This window comes from Stenella coeruleoalba (genome assembly GCF_951394435.1).
Source record: "Stenella coeruleoalba genome assembly, chromosome: 1".
Taxonomy (NCBI): Eukaryota; Metazoa; Chordata; class Mammalia; order Artiodactyla; family Delphinidae; genus Stenella; species Stenella coeruleoalba.
In genome coordinates, this window is record NC_137169.1 from 154623377 (window position 1) to 154640617 (window position 17241).

The following is a 17241-nucleotide window of genomic DNA, read 5'->3' on the forward strand; positions in this document are numbered from 1 at the left end:
TGGCAACTGGTGGAGAGGGGGCGGGGCTGCAGGAGGGTGGAACGCTGAGGACACAGAGGGTGTGCGTGTGGCCACCTCTGCTGTGACTGAACCAAGGGCAGGGGGGCAGGGGGTCCAGGCAGGGCCCTCAGAGCCCGGTAGGCCCAGGGGGGCGGCACAAGCATCTAGGCCCAGGCCAAAGAGCACCTTCTTGGTCTTCGCGGCAGGCCGGCCTCTCACCTTGCCACTCAGGCCACCCTCCTACTTAAAGTGTGTGTGGAACGCGTCCGCGGAGTACACCTCGCTGCACAGGTAGCCATAGGACTGGGCGTCGTAGCTTCCTGCGAGGCGGCCGAAGGTCGCAGGCGGGTGGGTCCCTGGGATACACGCGGAGAGGCTCTTGACCGGCCCCCTGAGAACCGTCGCCGTTCCGTAAGATGGGGAGCTTGCTTCAGAATGTAAATCATATGTCCACTAGATATGCTGTTTAGTTTACCAGGCAAGACTTTCTTGGTGAAAGAAGCAGCATTGACTTGCATTCTAGAGCTCATCTGGCTGTGCACTGGCACTCTGGGTGTGCTAGTGTGCAGGGCAGGGCATCCTCTGGGCAGGATGGAGCATGATATCTGCAGCCTCGTCTTGCCCCTCCTTCCTTTCATTCTCAATCTTCCAGCCCACAGTGGCCTCCTTTCAGGCCTACATACTTACAACAGCACATTGCCCATGCTGCCCCTCTGCAGGAAATGTCCTTCTGTTTAGTTTGCAACTGATTGATGCCTACTCCTCCTTCTCATGTCTTCTCAGGTGTCACTTTGTCAAGAAAGTATCCCCTTACCTACTCAACTCATCACATCCCCCTACCATAGCTCACATAACACCATGTACCTCTCGCTTATAGACTTCATCACATTTCACATCCAGTTTTAGATAGGTGTTTACCATATGGTCCGTCAGGAAGGGATCATGACTGTTTTGCTTACCCTTGGTTCCCAGCGACTATCACAGTTACTGATAACCTGTGTTAAATGGAGAAATGAATGTATCCAATCAATGGTGAAGCCCTGACCGTTTTTCTTTCTAGTGTCTCTCATACTCCTCCCTTCCATCTGTGTTGCCATTACTCCGGGTCTACCATTTATTATTTTACACCTGGATTACGATGATTGCTTCGGAGAATAGCATGTCTTTCTATCTTCCACCCTACAACCTCTCTTACACGTCCCAAGGCTCTTGGGTTTTGCCATTGCCTGCTTCCAATCCGTCCGTGGCATCATCGGCTGTCAGCAGACTTGCATGCAATGTTCCTTTCTTTTCTCTTTTTTTCCTTACGTCACTGGGCCGTGGAAAGGCGTGAAGCACTGACACTCGCTGCCACGTGGATGTGCCCTGCGAACACGATGCTGAGCGAGAGAAGTCAGACACAAAAGGACACACAGGATGTGACACCACTGAGGAGAAACTTCAAGAACAGGTAGATCCACATAGTCAGTGGGTTCCTGGTTGTCAGGGGCTGGCGAGGGGACGGAGTGATAGCTAAGGGTATGAGGTACATTTTGGGGTGACAGAAGTGATCCAAAGCACGGCAGTAAAGATGGCTGCACAGCTCAGTAAACTGTCCCCATGCTCCCCGTTGCAGCCTGTAATAGCATCGCTCTCAGGATGAAGGGCTGACTGCAGGAAGACTGAATGCACAGTGAGTCCTGGACCCAGACCCTGAGCTGGTGCTGCCCACATGGGGAAGTCACTGGTACTTGCGGAGCCTCCACAGAGACCGGCAGCACCCCCAGGGCCTCACAGTTCATGGCGCACCCGGCCCAAGGGCCTTCCCGCTGGTTGTCATCACCGGCTGTCACCAGACTCGCATGCAATGTTCCATTCTTTTTTTTTATCTTTTCTCTGTCCCTCAGCACGCAAAGGGGTGATGCTCTGACACTTGCTGCCACGTGTATGCACCCTGAGGACACGATGCTCAGCGAGAGCCGTCAGAAACAAAAGGACACGCAGGGTCTGACTCCACTGAGGAGAAACGTACAGAGCAGGTAGATCCACAGAGTCAGAGAGTAAGTCCCTCGTTGTCAGGGGCTGCCGTGGGGGCGGAGTGATAGCTAAGGGCGTGAGGGACATTTTTGGGGTGACGTAAATGGTCCAAAACATGGCAGTAGTGATGGCTGCACAGCTTGGTAAACTGTCCCCCACACACCGGTGCAGCCTTTGAGAGCATCGCTCTCAGGAAGAAGGGCTGACCACACGAAGACTGATTGAACAGTGGCTCCTGGGCCCAGACACTCAGCTGGCACCCCCCACGTGGGGAAGTCACTGGGGCTTTCTGAGCCTCCCCGGAGACTGGCAGCAGGCCCAGGGCCTCACAGAGCACGGCGTGCCCGTCCCCAGAGCCTCCCCTCTGTTTCTCATCACCGGCTGTCAGCAGACTTGCATGCAACGTTCTTTTCTTTTATCTTCTCTGCTTTACGTCACTAGGCCATGCAAAGTGGTGAAGCCCTGACACTCGCTGCCACTTGGATGCACCCTGAGACTTCTACGCTATGGGAGAGAAGTCAGACACAGAAGGACACACAGGGTGTGACCCCACTGAGGAGAAACGTCCAGAACAGGTAGATCCACATAGGCAGAGAGTGGTTTCCTGGTTGTCAGGGGCTGGCGAGAGGATGCAGTGATTGGTAAGGGCCTGAGGGATATTTTGGGGGTGATGGAAATGATCCAAAGCACGGCAGCAGGGAGGGCTGCACAGCTCAGTAAACTGTCCCCATGCTTCCCGTTGTAGCCTGTGAGAACATCGCTCTCAGAACGAAGGGCTGACTGCAGGAAGACTGAACGTGCAGTGGGTCCTGGGCCCAGACTCTCAGTTGATGGCTCCCCACTTGAGGTAGTGACTGGGAGTTGCTGAGCCTCCTCAGAGACTCGCAGCAGCCCCAGGGCCTCACAGGGCACGGCGCCATCTGCCCCAGAGCCTTCCCTCTGGTTCTCATCACCAGCTGTCACCAGACTTACATGCAATGTTCCATTCTTTTCTTTTATCTTTTTTCTGTTCCTCAGCATGAAAAGGGTGAACCCCTGACACTCGCTGCCACCTGGATGCACCCTGAGGACACGATGGTCGGCGAGACAAGTCAGACACAGAAGGACACACAGGGTCTGACCACACTGAGGAGAAACGTCCAGAAAAGGTAGATCCACAGAGGCAGAGAGTAAGTCCCTGGTTGTCAGGGGCTGCCAAGGAGACGGATTAATAGCCAAGGGCATGAGGGACATTTTCCGGGTGACGGAAATGGTCGAACAAATGGCAGTTGTGATGGCTTCACAGCTTAGTAAACTGTTGCCCGCGCTCCCGTGCGGCCTGTGAGAGCATCGCTCTCAGGACGAAGGGCTGGCCACAGGAAGACTGAACGAGCAGTGGGTCCCTGGCAAAGACGCCCATTTGGCGGCCCCCCACTTGGGGTAGTGACTGGGAGTTGGTGAGCCTCCAAGGAGACTGGCAGCAACCCCAGGGCCTCACAGGGCCCGGCGCCCCTGGTCACAGTGCCTTCCCTCGGGTTCTCATCACCAGTTGTCACCAGACTTGCACGCAACGTTCCTCTCTTTTCTTTATTCTTTTCTCAGTCCTTCTGCATGCAAAGAGGTGAACCCCTGACACTTGATGCCACGTGGATGCACCGAGGACACGATGGTCGGCGAGACAAGTCAGACACAGAAGGGCATATACGGTCTCACCCCACTGAGGAGAAACGTCAAGAACAGGTAGATCCAGAGGGGAGGCTTTGGGGCCCATGATGCCGTTCACTGTGAGGACCTGGGGCTGCTGCCAGTCTCCGTGGAGGCTCTGGAAGCCCCAGTGACTTCCCCACGTACGGGGCGCCAGCTGAGCATCTGGGCACAGGACTCACTGTTCGTTCAGTCTTTCTGCGATCAAACCTTTGTTCACTTGGCATTTACAGACACCAGGGGCATTAGTGCTCTACACTCAGTGTAATGCCTGTTTTGTTTGTGATTTTCCTTTGTGGATAACAACTATCCACAAAATGTTTTGTTCCAATTTTCCATCCTTTTAGATTGATAAAAGTCATTTTAACTACGTAGAAACAAAAAATGAATAGAAAGAACTTTGCATTACATTTAATAAAAGTTTAGGGAGATCTTTGTGGTACATTAGTGAAGTTATTTGGGGAAAGTTTAGTCATGTACATTGTGTTGGAGAGGCACCAAGAATTCAAGAATTCTCAAAGTTTGAGGACACAATTGCCTTATATGTAGGCATGGTGGCAGCCATGTACATAGCAGTGATTTGGAGGATGTTCTATTAATCAGCTCTTGCTGTGATAATGCTTTGGAACAAATCTCCCCAAAACTCAGTTACATAAATAAGAATTTATTTTTCTTGGACCTGTGGGCTAGCTGCAGCGGCTCTCTTTTAGACCTCTAGATGGCTGGTATTGCTCCATGTTTTGGGTCAGTTTGAGGTGTGTCGCACACATCTTACTGTGGAGCCCAACTGTGAGGATGCAGCTCCCAGGCCCTGTCTTCTCACAAAGTTCACTGAAACATAAGAGGTGAGCCCAACCACACAAGCCCACTTAAGGCCTCTGCGACTCATTTAAGGCCATATGTCTGCCCTTGGCATCCTCGGAACCCCCTGGCCTCAGGATGCAGCTTCTGTAGTTCATGGCAACCTGCGGAGAGGGGGCGGGGCTGCAGGAGGGTGGAACACTGACCTCACAGAGGGTGTGGGTGTGGCCACCTCTGCTGTGACTGAACAAAGTGCAGGGGAGCAGGGGGTCCAGGGCAGGGCCCTCAGAGCCCGGCAGGCCCAGGGAGGTGGCACGAGCATCTCGGCCCAGGACAAAGAGCGCCTTCTTGGTCTGCACGGCAGGCCGGCCTCTCACCTTGCCACTGAGTCCGCCCTCCGACTTGAAGTGTGTGCGGAACGTGTCTGCGGAATACACCTCGCTGCACAGATAGCCATAGGAGTCGGCGCGTAGCTTCCAACCAGGCAGCTGAAGCTCGCAGGCAGGTGGGTCCCTGGGACACACGCCGGGAGGCTCCTGACCGGCCTCTGAGAACTGTTGCCGTTCCGTAAGTTAAGGAGCTTGTTTCAGAATGTAAATGATATGTCCACTAGATATGCTGTTTAGTTTAACAGGCAATACTTTCTTGGTGAAAGAAGCAGTGTTGACTTGCATTCTAGAGCAGGCTTCTCATCTGGCTGTGCACTGGAACTCTGGGTGTGCTAGTCCGCAGGGCAGGGCATCCCCTGGGCAGGGTGGAGCATGATTTCTGCAGCCTCGTCTTGCCCCTCCTTCCTTTCATTCTCAATCTTCCAGCCCACAGTGGCCTCCTTTCAGGCCTGCATACTTACAACGGCACATTGCCCATGCTGCCCCTCTGCAGGAAATGTCCTTCTGTTTAGTTTGCAACTGATTGATGCCTCCTCATCCTTCTCATGTCCTCGCAGGTGTCACTTTGTCAAGAGAGTATCCCCTTACCTACTCAACTCATCACATACCCCTACCGTAGCTCACATAACACCATGTACCTCTCGCTTATAGCCTTCATCACATTTCACATTCAGTTTTAGATAGGTGTTTACCATATGGTCCGTGAGTAGGAGATCATGACTGTTTTGCGTACTCTTAGTTCCCAGCGACTAGCACAGTTACTGATAACCTGTGTTAAATGGAGAAATGAATGTATCCAATCAATGGTGAAGCCCTGACCGTTTTTCTTTCTAGTGTCTCTCATACTACTCCCTTCCATCTGTGTTGCCGTTACTCTGCTTCTGTCATTTATTATTTTACACCTGGATTACGACGATTGCTTCGGAGAATAGCATGTCTTTCTATCTTCCTCACTACACCTCTCTTACACCTCCAAAGGCTCTTGGGTTATGCCAGTGCCCTCTTCTAATCCATCCATGGCACCCATTGTCAACCCAATACAGCCAAACTCTTAAGATAGACATTCAAGACCCTCCATAATTTGGCTTTAATTTCACTTCAAGACTTTTAAAAAGGAACTGAGTGTAAATATCTGTGCATCTTTGCTCTTTTTCATATCTATCTATGACGTTAATTTTTTTTTTGGTCAAATTACTTTACACCTCCTTCTCTGGGAGGACTTCACTGAGAATCCAAGCGATTTCTGGATCCCTTCTCTCCCCTGAAGCTGTAAACAGTTTAACAAGACACGTGCGGAACTGCCATAAGGTAATCTACATCTTGTCTCCCTCTCTGGTATCTAACCTCCCTGCGAATGGGGGTACGTCTCCGTGTTCTGTGCGGTTTTCAGCACAGTACTCTCTACTCATAGTGGGTATTTGATTTGGTAAGTGAACGAATAAGTGAATGAGTCACCAAGATAAGGGTATTGTCTCATTCTTTCTCTCTTTTTCCACTTTCAAGTTTCTTTAGTTAGTTTCCTCAGACAAAAGGTTTCTTTGTAGCTACACAGTGGCCAGGTCCACAGAATGTTGCAGATAGCTGCCGAAAACATCCCTCCTCCACTTGAGAATGGCTTGCTCTCCCTCTCAAGCGGAGAGAGCTGGGATTCCATATTTAATTAAGTGCCGCTGTTCACTTGGCATTTAGAGGCACTAGGGGGCGTTAGTGCTCTACACCCGGTGAAATGCCTGTTTCGTTTGTGATTTTCCTTTGTGAAAAACAACTATGCACAGAGTGTTTTGTCCCAATTTTCCATCCTTTTAGATTGACGGAAAGCATTTTACCTACGTAGAAACAGAAAACGAATAGAAAGAGCGTTGCATTGCGTTTAAGAAAAGCTTAGGGCGGTCTCGGTGGTACGTTAGTGAAGTTATCTGGGGACACCTTCGCCACGTACATTGTGTTGGAGAGGCTCCGAGAATTCATTCAGGAGTTCTCAAAGTTCGAGATCACAGTTGCCTTACACGTAGGCACGGTGGCAGCCGTGGACATGGCAGTGATTTGGAGAATGTTGTACTAGTCGGCTCTTGCTGTGATAACACTTTGCAACAAATCTCCCCAAAACTCACTTACGTGAAGAAGAGTCTAGTTTTCTCGGACCTGTGGGCTAGCTGCAGCGGCTCTCTTGTAGACTTCTCGATGGCGGGTGTCGCTCCGTGCCGCGGGCCAGCTTGAGGTCTGTCCCGCACACCTTACCGTGGAGCCCAACTGTGAGGCTGCAGGTCCCTGTCTTCTCGCAGAGTTCACTGAAACCTAAGAGGTGAGCCCAACCACACAAGGCCACGTAAGGCCTCTGCGACTCATTTAAGGCCATCGTGTGTTCCCTTGGCCTCCTGGGAACCCCCTGGCCCCAGGATGCAGCTTCCGTAGCCCAGGGCAACCGGCGGAGGGGGGCGGGCGGGGCTGCAGGAGGGTGGAGCGCCGAGGTCACAGAGGGTGTGGGTGTGGCCACCTCTTCTGTGACTGAACCAAGGGCAGGGGGGCAGGGGGTCCAGGGCAGGGCCCTCAGAGCCCGGTAGGCCCGGGGGGTGGCGCAAGCACCTAGGCCCAGGTCGAAGAGCGCCTTCCTGGTCTGCGCGGCAGGCCGGCCTTTCGCCTTGCCACTCAGGCCGCCCTCCCACTTGAAGTGTGTGTGGCACGCGTCCGCGGAGTACACCTCGCTGCACAGGTAGCCGTGGGACTGGGCGTCGTAGCTTCCTGCGAGGCGGCCGGAGGTCCCGCAGGCGGGTGGGTCCCTGGGACAGACGCGCGGAGCGGCTCCTGCCCGGCCCCCCTGAGAACCGTCGCCGTTCCGTAAGGCGGGGCGCCTGCTTCAGAATGTAAATCACGTGTCCACGCTATCGATACGCTGTTTAGTTTACCAGGCAAGACTTTCTTGGTGAAAGAAGCAGCGTTGGCCTGCATCCTCGAGCAGGCTTCTCATCTGGCTGTGCGCTGGAACTCTCTCTCTGGGTGTGCTAGTGCGCAGGGCAGGGCATCCCCTGGGCAGGGTGGAGCGTGATCTCTGCGGCCTCGTCTTGCAGCTCCTTCCTTTCATTCTCGATCATCCTGCCCACAGTGGCCTCCTCTCAGGCCTGCATACTTACAACGGCGCATTGCCCGTGCTGCCCCTCTGCAGGAAGTGTCCCTCTGTTTAGTTTGCAGCTGACTGATGCCGCCTCACCCTTCTCATCTCTCCTCAGGTGTCACTTGGTCAGGAAAGCGTCCCCTTACCTACTCAACTCATCACGTCCCCCTACCGTAGCTCACGTGACACCACGCACCTCTCGCGTATGGCCGTCATCGCCTTTCCCATCCAGTCTCAGGTAGGTAAGTTTACCCCGTGGTCCGTGAGGAAGAAGAGATCACGCCTGTTTTGCTTGCTCTTGATTCCCAGCGACTAGCCCGGTTACTGATGACCTCTGTTAGAGGGAGAAAGGAATGCACCCAATCCCTGGTGAAGCCCTGAGCGTTTTCCTTTCTAGTGTCCCTCGTACTCCTCCCTGCCATCTGTGTCGCCCTTACTCCGCGTCTACCGTTTATGAGTTTACACCTGGGTTACGGTGACTGCTTCGGAGAGTCGCATGCCTTTCTACCTCCCTCGCTGCGACCTCTCCTACACCTCCCAGGGCTCTTGGGTTATGCCCTTGCCCTCTTCCGAGCCGTCCGTGGCACCCGCTGTCAACCCCATACGGCCAGGCTCCTAAGACTGACACTCAAGGCCCTCCGTAATTTGGCTTCAGTGTCACTTTCTAGACGTTTCAAGGAAGAACGGGGTCTAAATATCTGTGCACCTCTGCTCCGTTTCATATCTACCCACGAGGTTAATTTTTTTGTTTCTTCCAGTCCACCTATTTTGCACCTCCTTCTCTGGGAAGACTTCACTGAGAATCCGAGCGATTTCTGGATCCCTTCTCTCCCCTGAAGCTGTAAACCGTTTAACAGGACATGTGCGGAACTGCCGTAAGGTAATCTACATCTTGTCTCCCTCTCTGGTGTCTAACCTCCCTGCGAATGGGGGTACGTCTCCGTGTTCTGTGCGGTTTTCAGCACAGTACTCTCTACTCGTAGTGGGTATTTGATTTGGTAAGTGAACGAATAAGTGAATGAGTCACCAAGATAAGGGTATTGTCTCATTCTTTCTCTCTTTTTCCACTTTCAAGTTTCTTTAGTTAGTTTCCTCAGACAAAAGGTTTCTCTGTAGCTACACAGTGGCCAGGTCCACAGAATGTTGCAGATAGCTGCTGAAAACATCCCTCCTCCACTTGAGAATGGCTTGCTCTCCCTCTCAAGCGGAGAGAGCTGGGATTCCATATCTAATTAAGTGCCGCTGTTCACTTGGCATTTAGAGGCACTAGGGGGCGTTAGTGCTCTACACCCGGTGAAATGCCTGTTTCGTTTGTGATTTTCCTTTGTGAAAAACAACTATGCACAGAGCGTTTTGTGCCAATTTTCCATCCTTTTAGATTGACGGAAAGCATTTTACCTCCGTAGAAACAGAAAACGAATAGAAAGAGCGTTGCATTGCGTTTAAGAAAAGCTTAGGGCGGTCTCGGTGGTACGTTAGGGAGGTTATCTGGGGACACCTTCGCCACGTACATTGTGTTGGAGAGGCTCCGAGAAGTCATTCAGGAGTTCTCAAAGTTCGAGATCACAGTTGCCTTACACGTAGGCACGGTGGCAGCCGTGGGCATGGCAGTGATTTGGAGAATGTTGTACTGGTCGGCTCTTGCTGTGATAATGCTTTGCAACAAATCTCCCCAAAACTCACTTACGTGAAGAAGAATCTAGTTTTCTCGGACCTGTGGGCTAGCTGCAGCGGCTCTCTTGTAGACCTCTCGACGGCGGGTGTCGCTCCATGCCGCGGGTCAGTTTGAGGTCTGTCCCGCACACCCTACCGTGGAGCCCAACTGTGAGGCTGCAGGTCCCTGTCTTCTCGCAGAGTTCTCTGAAACCTAAGAGGTGAGCCCAACCACACAAGGCCACGTGAGGCCTCTGCGACTCATTTAAGGCCATCGTGTCTTCCCTTGGCCTCCTGGGAACCCCCTGGCCCCAGGATGCAGCTTCCGTAGCCCAGGGCAACCGGCGGAGGGGGGCGGGCGTGGCTGCAGGAGGGTGGAACGCCGCCGAGGTCACAGAGGGTGTGGGTGTGGCCACCTCTTCTGTGACTGAACCAAGGGCAGGGGGGCAGGGGGTCCAGGGCAGGGCCCTCAGAGCCCGGTAGGCCCAGGGGGGTGGCGCAAGCACCTAGGCCCGGGCCGAAGAGCGCCTTCCTGGTCTGCGCGGCAGGCCGGCCTCTCGCCTTGCCACTCAGGCCGCCCTCCCACTTGAAGTGTGTGTGGCACGCGTCCGCGGAGTACACCTCGCTGCACAGGTAGCCGTGGGACTGGGCGTCGTAGCTTCCTGCGAGGCGGCCGGAGGTCCCGCAGGCGGGTGGGTCCCTGGGACAGACGCGCGGAGCGGCTCCTGCCCGGCCCCCCTGAGAACCGTCGCCGTTCCGTAAGGCGGGGCGCCTGCTTCAGAATGTAAATCACGTGTCCGCTCTATCCATACGCTGTTTAGTTTACCAGGCAAGACTTTCTTGGTGAAAGAAGCAGCGTTGGCCTGCATCCTCGAGCAGGCTTCTCATCTGGCTGTGCGCTGGAACTCTCTCTCTGGGTGTGCTAGTCCGCAGGGCAGGGCATCCCCTGGGCAGGGTGGAGCGTGATCTCTGCGGCCTCGTCTTGCAGCTCCTTCCGTTCATTCTCGATCATCCTGCCCACAGTGGCCTCCTCTCAGGCCTGCATACTTACAACGGCGCATTGCCCGTGCTGCCCCTCTGCAGGAAGTGTCCCTCTGTTTAGTTTGCAGCTGACTGATGCCGCCTCACCCTTCTCATCTCTCCTCAGGTGTCACTTGGTCAGGAAAGCGTCCCCTTACCTACTCAACTCATCACGTCCCCCTACCGTAGCTCACGTGACACCACGCACCTCTCGCGTATGGCCGTCATCGCCTTTCCCATCCAGTCTCAGGTAGGTAAGTTTACCCCGTGGTCCGTGAGGAAGAAGAGATCACGCCTGTTTTGCTTGCTCTTGATTCCCAGCGACTAGCCCGGTTACTGATGACCTCTGTTAGAGGGAGAAAGGAATGCACCCAATCCCTGGTGAAGCCCTGAGCGTTTTCCTTTCTAGTGTCCCTCGTACTCCTCCCTGCCATCTGTGTCGCCCTTACTCCGCGTCTACCGTTTATGAGTTTACACCTGGGTTACGGTGACTGCTTCGGAGAGTCGCATGCCTTTCTACCTCCCTCGCTGCGACCTCTCCTACACCTCCCAGGGCTCTTGGGTTATGCCCTTGCCCTCTTCCGAGCCGTCCGTGGCACCCGCTGTCAACCCCATACGGCCAGGCTCCTAAGACTGACACTCAAGGCCCTCCGTAATTTGGCTTCAGTGTCACTTTCTAGACGTTTCAAGGAAGAACGGGGTCTAAATATCTGTGCACCTCTGCTCCGTTTCATATCTACCCACGAGGTTAATTTTTTTGTTTCTTCCAGTCCACCTATTTTGCACCTCCTTCTCTGGGAAGACTTCACTGAGAATCCGAGCGATTTCTGGATCCCTTCTCTCCCCTGAAGCTGTAAACCGTTTAACAGGACATGTGCGGAACTGCCGTAAGGTAATCTACATCTTGTCTCCCTCTCTGGTGTCTAACCTCCCTGCGAATGGGGGTACGTCTCCGTGTTCTGTGCGGTTTTCAGCACAGTACTCTCTACTCGTAGTGGGTATTTGATTTGGTAAGTGAACGAATAAGTGAATGAGTCACCAAGATAAGGGTATTGTCTCATTCTTTCTCTCTTTTTCCACTTTCAAGTTTCTTTAGTTAGTTTCCTCAGACAAAAGGTTTCTCTGTAGCTACACAGTGGCCAGGTCCACAGAATGTTGCAGATAGCTGCTGAAAACATCCCTCCTCCACTTGAGAATGGCTTGCTCTCCCTCTCAAGCGGAGAGAGCTGGGATTCCATATCTAATTAAGTGCCGCTGTTCACTTGGCATTTAGAGGCACTAGGGGGCGTTAGTGCTCTACACCCGGTGAAATGCCTGTTTCGTTTGTGATTTTCCTTTGTGAAAAACAACTATGCACAGAGCGTTTTGTGCCAATTTTCCATCCTTTTAGATTGACGGAAAGCATTTTACCTCCGTAGAAACAGAAAACGAATAGAAAGAGCGTTGCATTGCGTTTAAGAAAAGCTTAGGGCGGTCTCGGTGGTACGTTAGGGAGGTTATCTGGGGACACCTTCGCCACGTACATTGTGTTGGAGAGGCTCCGAGAAGTCATTCAGGAGTTCTCAAAGTTCGAGATCACAGTTGCCTTACACGTAGGCACGGTGGCAGCCGTGGGCATGGCAGTGATTTGGAGAATGTTGTACTGGTCGGCTCTTGCTGTGATAATGCTTTGCAACAAATCTCCCCAAAACTCACTTACGTGAAGAAGAATCTAGTTTTCTCGGACCTGTGGGCTAGCTGCAGCGGCTCTCTTGTAGACCTCTCGACGGCGGGTGTCGCTCCATGCCGCGGGTCAGTTTGAGGTCTGTCCCGCACACCCTACCGTGGAGCCCAACTGTGAGGCTGCAGGTCCCTGTCTTCTCGCAGAGTTCTCTGAAACCTAAGAGGTGAGCCCAACCACACAAGGCCACGTGAGGCCTCTGCGACTCATTTAAGGCCATCGTGTCTTCCCTTGGCCTCCTGGGAACCCCCTGGCCCCAGGATGCAGCTTCCGTAGCCCAGGGCAACCGGCGGAGGGGGGCGGGCGTGGCTGCAGGAGGGTGGAACGCCGCCGAGGTCACAGAGGGTGTGGGTGTGGCCACCTCTTCTGTGACTGAACCAAGGGCAGGGGGGCAGGGGGTCCAGGGCAGGGCCCTCAGAGCCCGGTAGGCCCAGGGGGGTGGCGCAAGCACCTAGGCCCGGGCCGAAGAGCGCCTTCCTGGTCTGCGCGGCAGGCCGGCCTCTCGCCTTGCCACTCAGGCCGCCCTCCCACTTGAAGTGTGTGTGGCACGCGTCCGCGGAGTACACCTCGCTGCACAGGTAGCCGTGGGACTGGGCGTCGTAGCTTCCTGCGAGGCGGCCGGAGGTCCCGCAGGCGGGTGGGTCCCTGGGACAGACGCGCGGAGCGGCTCCTGCCCGGCCCCCCTGAGAACCGTCGCCGTTCCGTAAGGCGGGGCGCCTGCTTCAGAATGTAAATCACGTGTCCGCTCTATCCATACGCTGTTTAGTTTACCAGGCAAGACTTTCTTGGTGAAAGAAGCAGCGTTGGCCTGCATCCTCGAGCAGGCTTCTCATCTGGCTGTGCGCTGGAACTCTCTCTCTGGGTGTGCTAGTCCGCAGGGCAGGGCATCCCCTGGGCAGGGTGGAGCGTGATCTCTGCGGCCTCGTCTTGCAGCTCCTTCCGTTCATTCTCGATCATCCTGCCCACAGTGGCCTCCTCTCAGGCCTGCATACTTACAACGGCGCATTGCCCGTGCTGCCCCTCTGCAGGAAGTGTCCCTCTGTTTAGTTTGCAGCTGACTGATGCCGCCTCACCCTTCTCATCTCTCCTCAGGTGTCACTTGGTCAGGAAAGCGTCCCCTTACCTACTCAACTCATCACGTCCCCCTACCGTAGCTCACGTGACACCACGCACCTCTCGCGTATGGCCGTCATCGCCTTTCCCATCCAGTCTCAGGTAGGTAAGTTTACCCCGTGGTCCGTGAGGAAGAAGAGATCACGCCTGTTTTGCTTGCTCTTGATTCCCAGCGACTAGCCCGGTTACTGATGACCTCTGTTAGAGGGAGAAAGGAATGCACCCAATCCCTGGTGAAGCCCTGACCGTTTTCCTTTCTAGTGTCCCTCGTACTCCTCCCTGCCATCTGTGTCGCCCTTACTCCGCGTCTACCGTTTATGAGTTTACACCTGGGTTACGGTGACTGCTTCGGAGAGTCGCATGCCTTTCTACCTCCCTCGCTGCGACCTCTCCTACACCTCCCAGGGCTCTTGGGTTATGCCCTTGCCCTCTTCCGAGCCGTCCGTGGCACCCGCTGTCAACCCCATACGGCCAGGCTCCTAAGACTGACACTCAAGGCCCTCCGTAATTTGGCTTCAGTGTCACTTTCTAGACGTTTCAAGGAAGAACGGGGTCTAAATATCTGTGCACCTCTGCTCCGTTTCATATCTACCCACGAGGTTAATTTTTTTGTTTCTTCCAGTCCACCTATTTTGCACCTCCTTCTCTGGGAAGACTTCACTGAGAATCCGAGCGATTTCTGGATCCCTTCTCTCCCCTGAAGCTGTAAACCGTTTAACAGGACATGTGCGGAACTGCCGTAAGGTAATCTACATCTTGTCTCCCTCTCTGGTGTCTAACCTCCCTGCGAATGGGGGTACGTCTCCGTGTTCTGTGCGGTTTTCAGCACAGTACTCTCTACTCGTAGTGGGTATTTGATTTGGTAAGTGAACGAATAAGTGAATGAGTCACCAAGATAAGGGTATTGTCTCATTCTTTCTCTCTTTTTCCACTTTCAAGTTTCTTTAGTTAGTTTCCTCAGACAAAAGGTTTCTCTGTAGCTACACAGTGGCCAGGTCCACAGAATGTTGCAGATAGCTGCTGAAAACATCCCTCCTCCACTTGAGAATGGCTTGCTCTCCCTCTCAAGCGGAGAGAGCTGGGATTCCATATCTAATTAAGTGCCGCTGTTCACTTGGCATTTAGAGGCACTAGGGGGCGTTAGTGCTCTACACCCGGTGAAATGCCTGTTTCGTTTGTGATTTTCCTTTGTGAAAAACAACTATGCACAGAGCGTTTTGTGCCAATTTTCCATCCTTTTAGATTGACGGAAAGCATTTTACCTCCGTAGAAACAGAAAACGAATAGAAAGAGCGTTGCATTGCGTTTAAGAAAAGCTTAGGGCGGTCTCGGTGGTACGTTAGGGAGGTTATCTGGGGACACCTTCGCCACGTACATTGTGTTGGAGAGGCTCCGAGAAGTCATTCAGGAGTTCTCAAAGTTCGAGATCACAGTTGCCTTACACGTAGGCACGGTGGCAGCCGTGGGCATGGCAGTGATTTGGAGAATGTTGTACTGGTCGGCTCTTGCTGTGATAATGCTTTGCAACAAATCTCCCCAAAACTCACTTACGTGAAGAAGAATCTAGTTTTCTCGGACCTGTGGGCTAGCTGCAGCGGCTCTCTTGTAGACCTCTCGACGGCGGGTGTCGCTCCATGCCGCGGGTCAGTTTGAGGTCTGTCCCGCACACCCTACCGTGGAGCCCAACTGTGAGGCTGCAGGTCCCTGTCTTCTCGCAGAGTTCTCTGAAACCTAAGAGGTGAGCCCAACCACACAAGGCCACGTGAGGCCTCTGCGACTCATTTAAGGCCATCGTGTCTTCCCTTGGCCTCCTGGGAACCCCCTGGCCCCAGGATGCAGCTTCCGTAGCCCAGGGCAACCGGCGGAGGGGGGCGGGCGTGGCTGCAGGAGGGTGGAACGCCGCCGAGGTCACAGAGGGTGTGGGTGTGGCCACCTCTTCTGTGACTGAACCAAGGGCAGGGGGGCAGGGGGTCCAGGGCAGGGCCCTCAGAGCCCGGTAGGCCCAGGGGGGTGGCGCAAGCACCTAGGCCCGGGCCGAAGAGCGCCTTCCTGGTCTGCGCGGCAGGCCGGCCTCTCGCCTTGCCACTCAGGCCGCCCTCCCACTTGAAGTGTGTGTGGCACGCGTCCGCGGAGTACACCTCGCTGCACAGGTAGCCGTGGGACTGGGCGTCGTAGCTTCCTGCGAGGCGGCCGGAGGTCCCGCAGGCGGGTGGGTCCCTGGGACAGACGCGCGGAGCGGCTCCTGCCCGGCCCCCCTGAGAACCGTCGCCGTTCCGTAAGGCGGGGCGCCTGCTTCAGAATGTAAATCACGTGTCCGCTCTATCCATACGCTGTTTAGTTTACCAGGCAAGACTTTCTTGGTGAAAGAAGCAGCGTTGGCCTGCATCCTCGAGCAGGCTTCTCATCTGGCTGTGCGCTGGAACTCTCTCTCTGGGTGTGCTAGTCCGCAGGGCAGGGCATCCCCTGGGCAGGGTGGAGCGTGATCTCTGCGGCCTCGTCTTGCAGCTCCTTCCGTTCATTCTCGATCATCCTGCCCACAGTGGCCTCCTCTCAGGCCTGCATACTTACAACGGCGCATTGCCCGTGCTGCCCCTCTGCAGGAAGTGTCCCTCTGTTTAGTTTGCAGCTGACTGATGCCGCCTCACCCTTCTCATCTCTCCTCAGGTGTCACTTGGTCAGGAAAGCGTCCCCTTACCTACTCAACTCATCACGTCCCCCTACCGTAGCTCACGTGACACCACGCACCTCTCGCGTATGGCCGTCATCGCCTTTCCCATCCAGTCTCAGGTAGGTAAGTTTACCCCGTGGTCCGTGAGGAAGAAGAGATCACGCCTGTTTTGCTTGCTCTTGATTCCCAGCGACTAGCCCGGTTACTGATGACCTCTGTTAGAGGGAGAAAGGAATGCACCCAATCCCTGGTGAAGCCCTGACCGTTTTCCTTTCTAGTGTCCCTCGTACTCCTCCCTGCCATCTGTGTCGCCCTTACTCCGCGTCTACCGTTTATGAGTTTACACCTGGGTTACGGTGACTGCTTCGGAGAGTCGCATGCCTTTCTACCTCCCTCGCTGCGACCTCTCCTACACCTCCCAGGGCTCTTGGGTTATGCCCTTGCCCTCTTCCGAGCCGTCCGTGGCACCCGCTGTCAACCCCATACGGCCAGGCTCCTAAGACTGACACTCAAGGCCCTCCGTAATTTGGCTTCAGTGTCACTTTCTAGACGTTTCAAGGAAGAACGGGGTCTAAATATCTGTGCACCTCTGCTCCGTTTCATATCTACCCACGAGGTTAATTTTTTTGTTTCTTCCAGTCCGCCTATTTTGCACCTCCTTCTCTGGGAAGACTTCACTGAGAATCCAAGCGATTTCTGGATCCCTTCTCTCCCCTGAAGCTGCAAACACTTTAACAGGACATGTGCGGAACTGCCGTAAGGTAATCTACATCTTGTCTCCCTCTCTGGTACCTAACCTCCCTGCGAATGGGGGTACGTCTCCGTGTTCTGTGCGGGTTTTCAGCCCAGGACTCTACGCGTAGTGGATATTTGATTTGGTAAGTGAACGAATAAGTGGATGAGTCACCGAGATGAGGGTGTTGTCTCATTCTTTCTCTCTTCCTCCACTTTCAAGTTTCTTTAGTTAGTTTCCTCAGACAAAAGGTTTCTTTGTAGCTACACAGTGGCCAGGTCCACAGAACGTTGCAGATAGCTGCTGAAAACAGCCCTCCTCCACCTGAGAATGGCT

The 17241-nt window shown here is 54.2% G+C and overlaps 1 protein-coding gene across 18 annotated transcripts in view; it reads left to right on the plus strand.

The window, feature by feature from the left end:
- The window catches only part of LOC307193327 (uncharacterized protein), a 62614-nt gene extending 45660 nt beyond the window's left edge, over positions 1–16954 (plus strand). For 8 of the 18 annotated variants that reach the window (XM_079935160.1, XM_079935152.1, XM_079935161.1 and 5 more), the window contains 16 exons: positions 1328–1450; positions 1616–1672; positions 1887–2018; positions 2458–2591; positions 3034–3164; positions 3598–3735; positions 4410–4544; positions 4865–6197; positions 7063–7191; positions 8069–8240; positions 8757–8878; positions 10799–10925; positions 11442–11563; positions 13484–13610; positions 14127–14248; positions 16169–16954. In XM_079935160.1, the coding sequence (XP_079791286.1) occupies positions 8204–8240; positions 8757–8878; positions 10799–10925; positions 11442–11563; positions 13484–13610; positions 14127–14248; positions 16169–16369 (858 nt within the window). In that variant the 5' untranslated portion in view covers positions 1328–1450; positions 1616–1672; positions 1887–2018; ... (5 more) ...; positions 7063–7191; positions 8069–8203 and the 3' untranslated portion in view covers positions 16370–16954. Of the gene's footprint in view, positions 1–1327; positions 1451–1615; positions 1673–1886; positions 2019–2457; positions 2592–3033; positions 3165–3597; positions 3736–4409; positions 4545–4714; positions 6198–6294; positions 7192–8068; positions 8241–8756; positions 10926–11441; positions 13611–14126 lie in introns of those variants that run through there. The other 10 variants (XM_079935157.1, XR_013830299.1, XR_013830300.1 and 7 more) reach the window with 10 other exon arrangements.
- Positions 16955–17241: the final 287 nt, after the last annotated feature.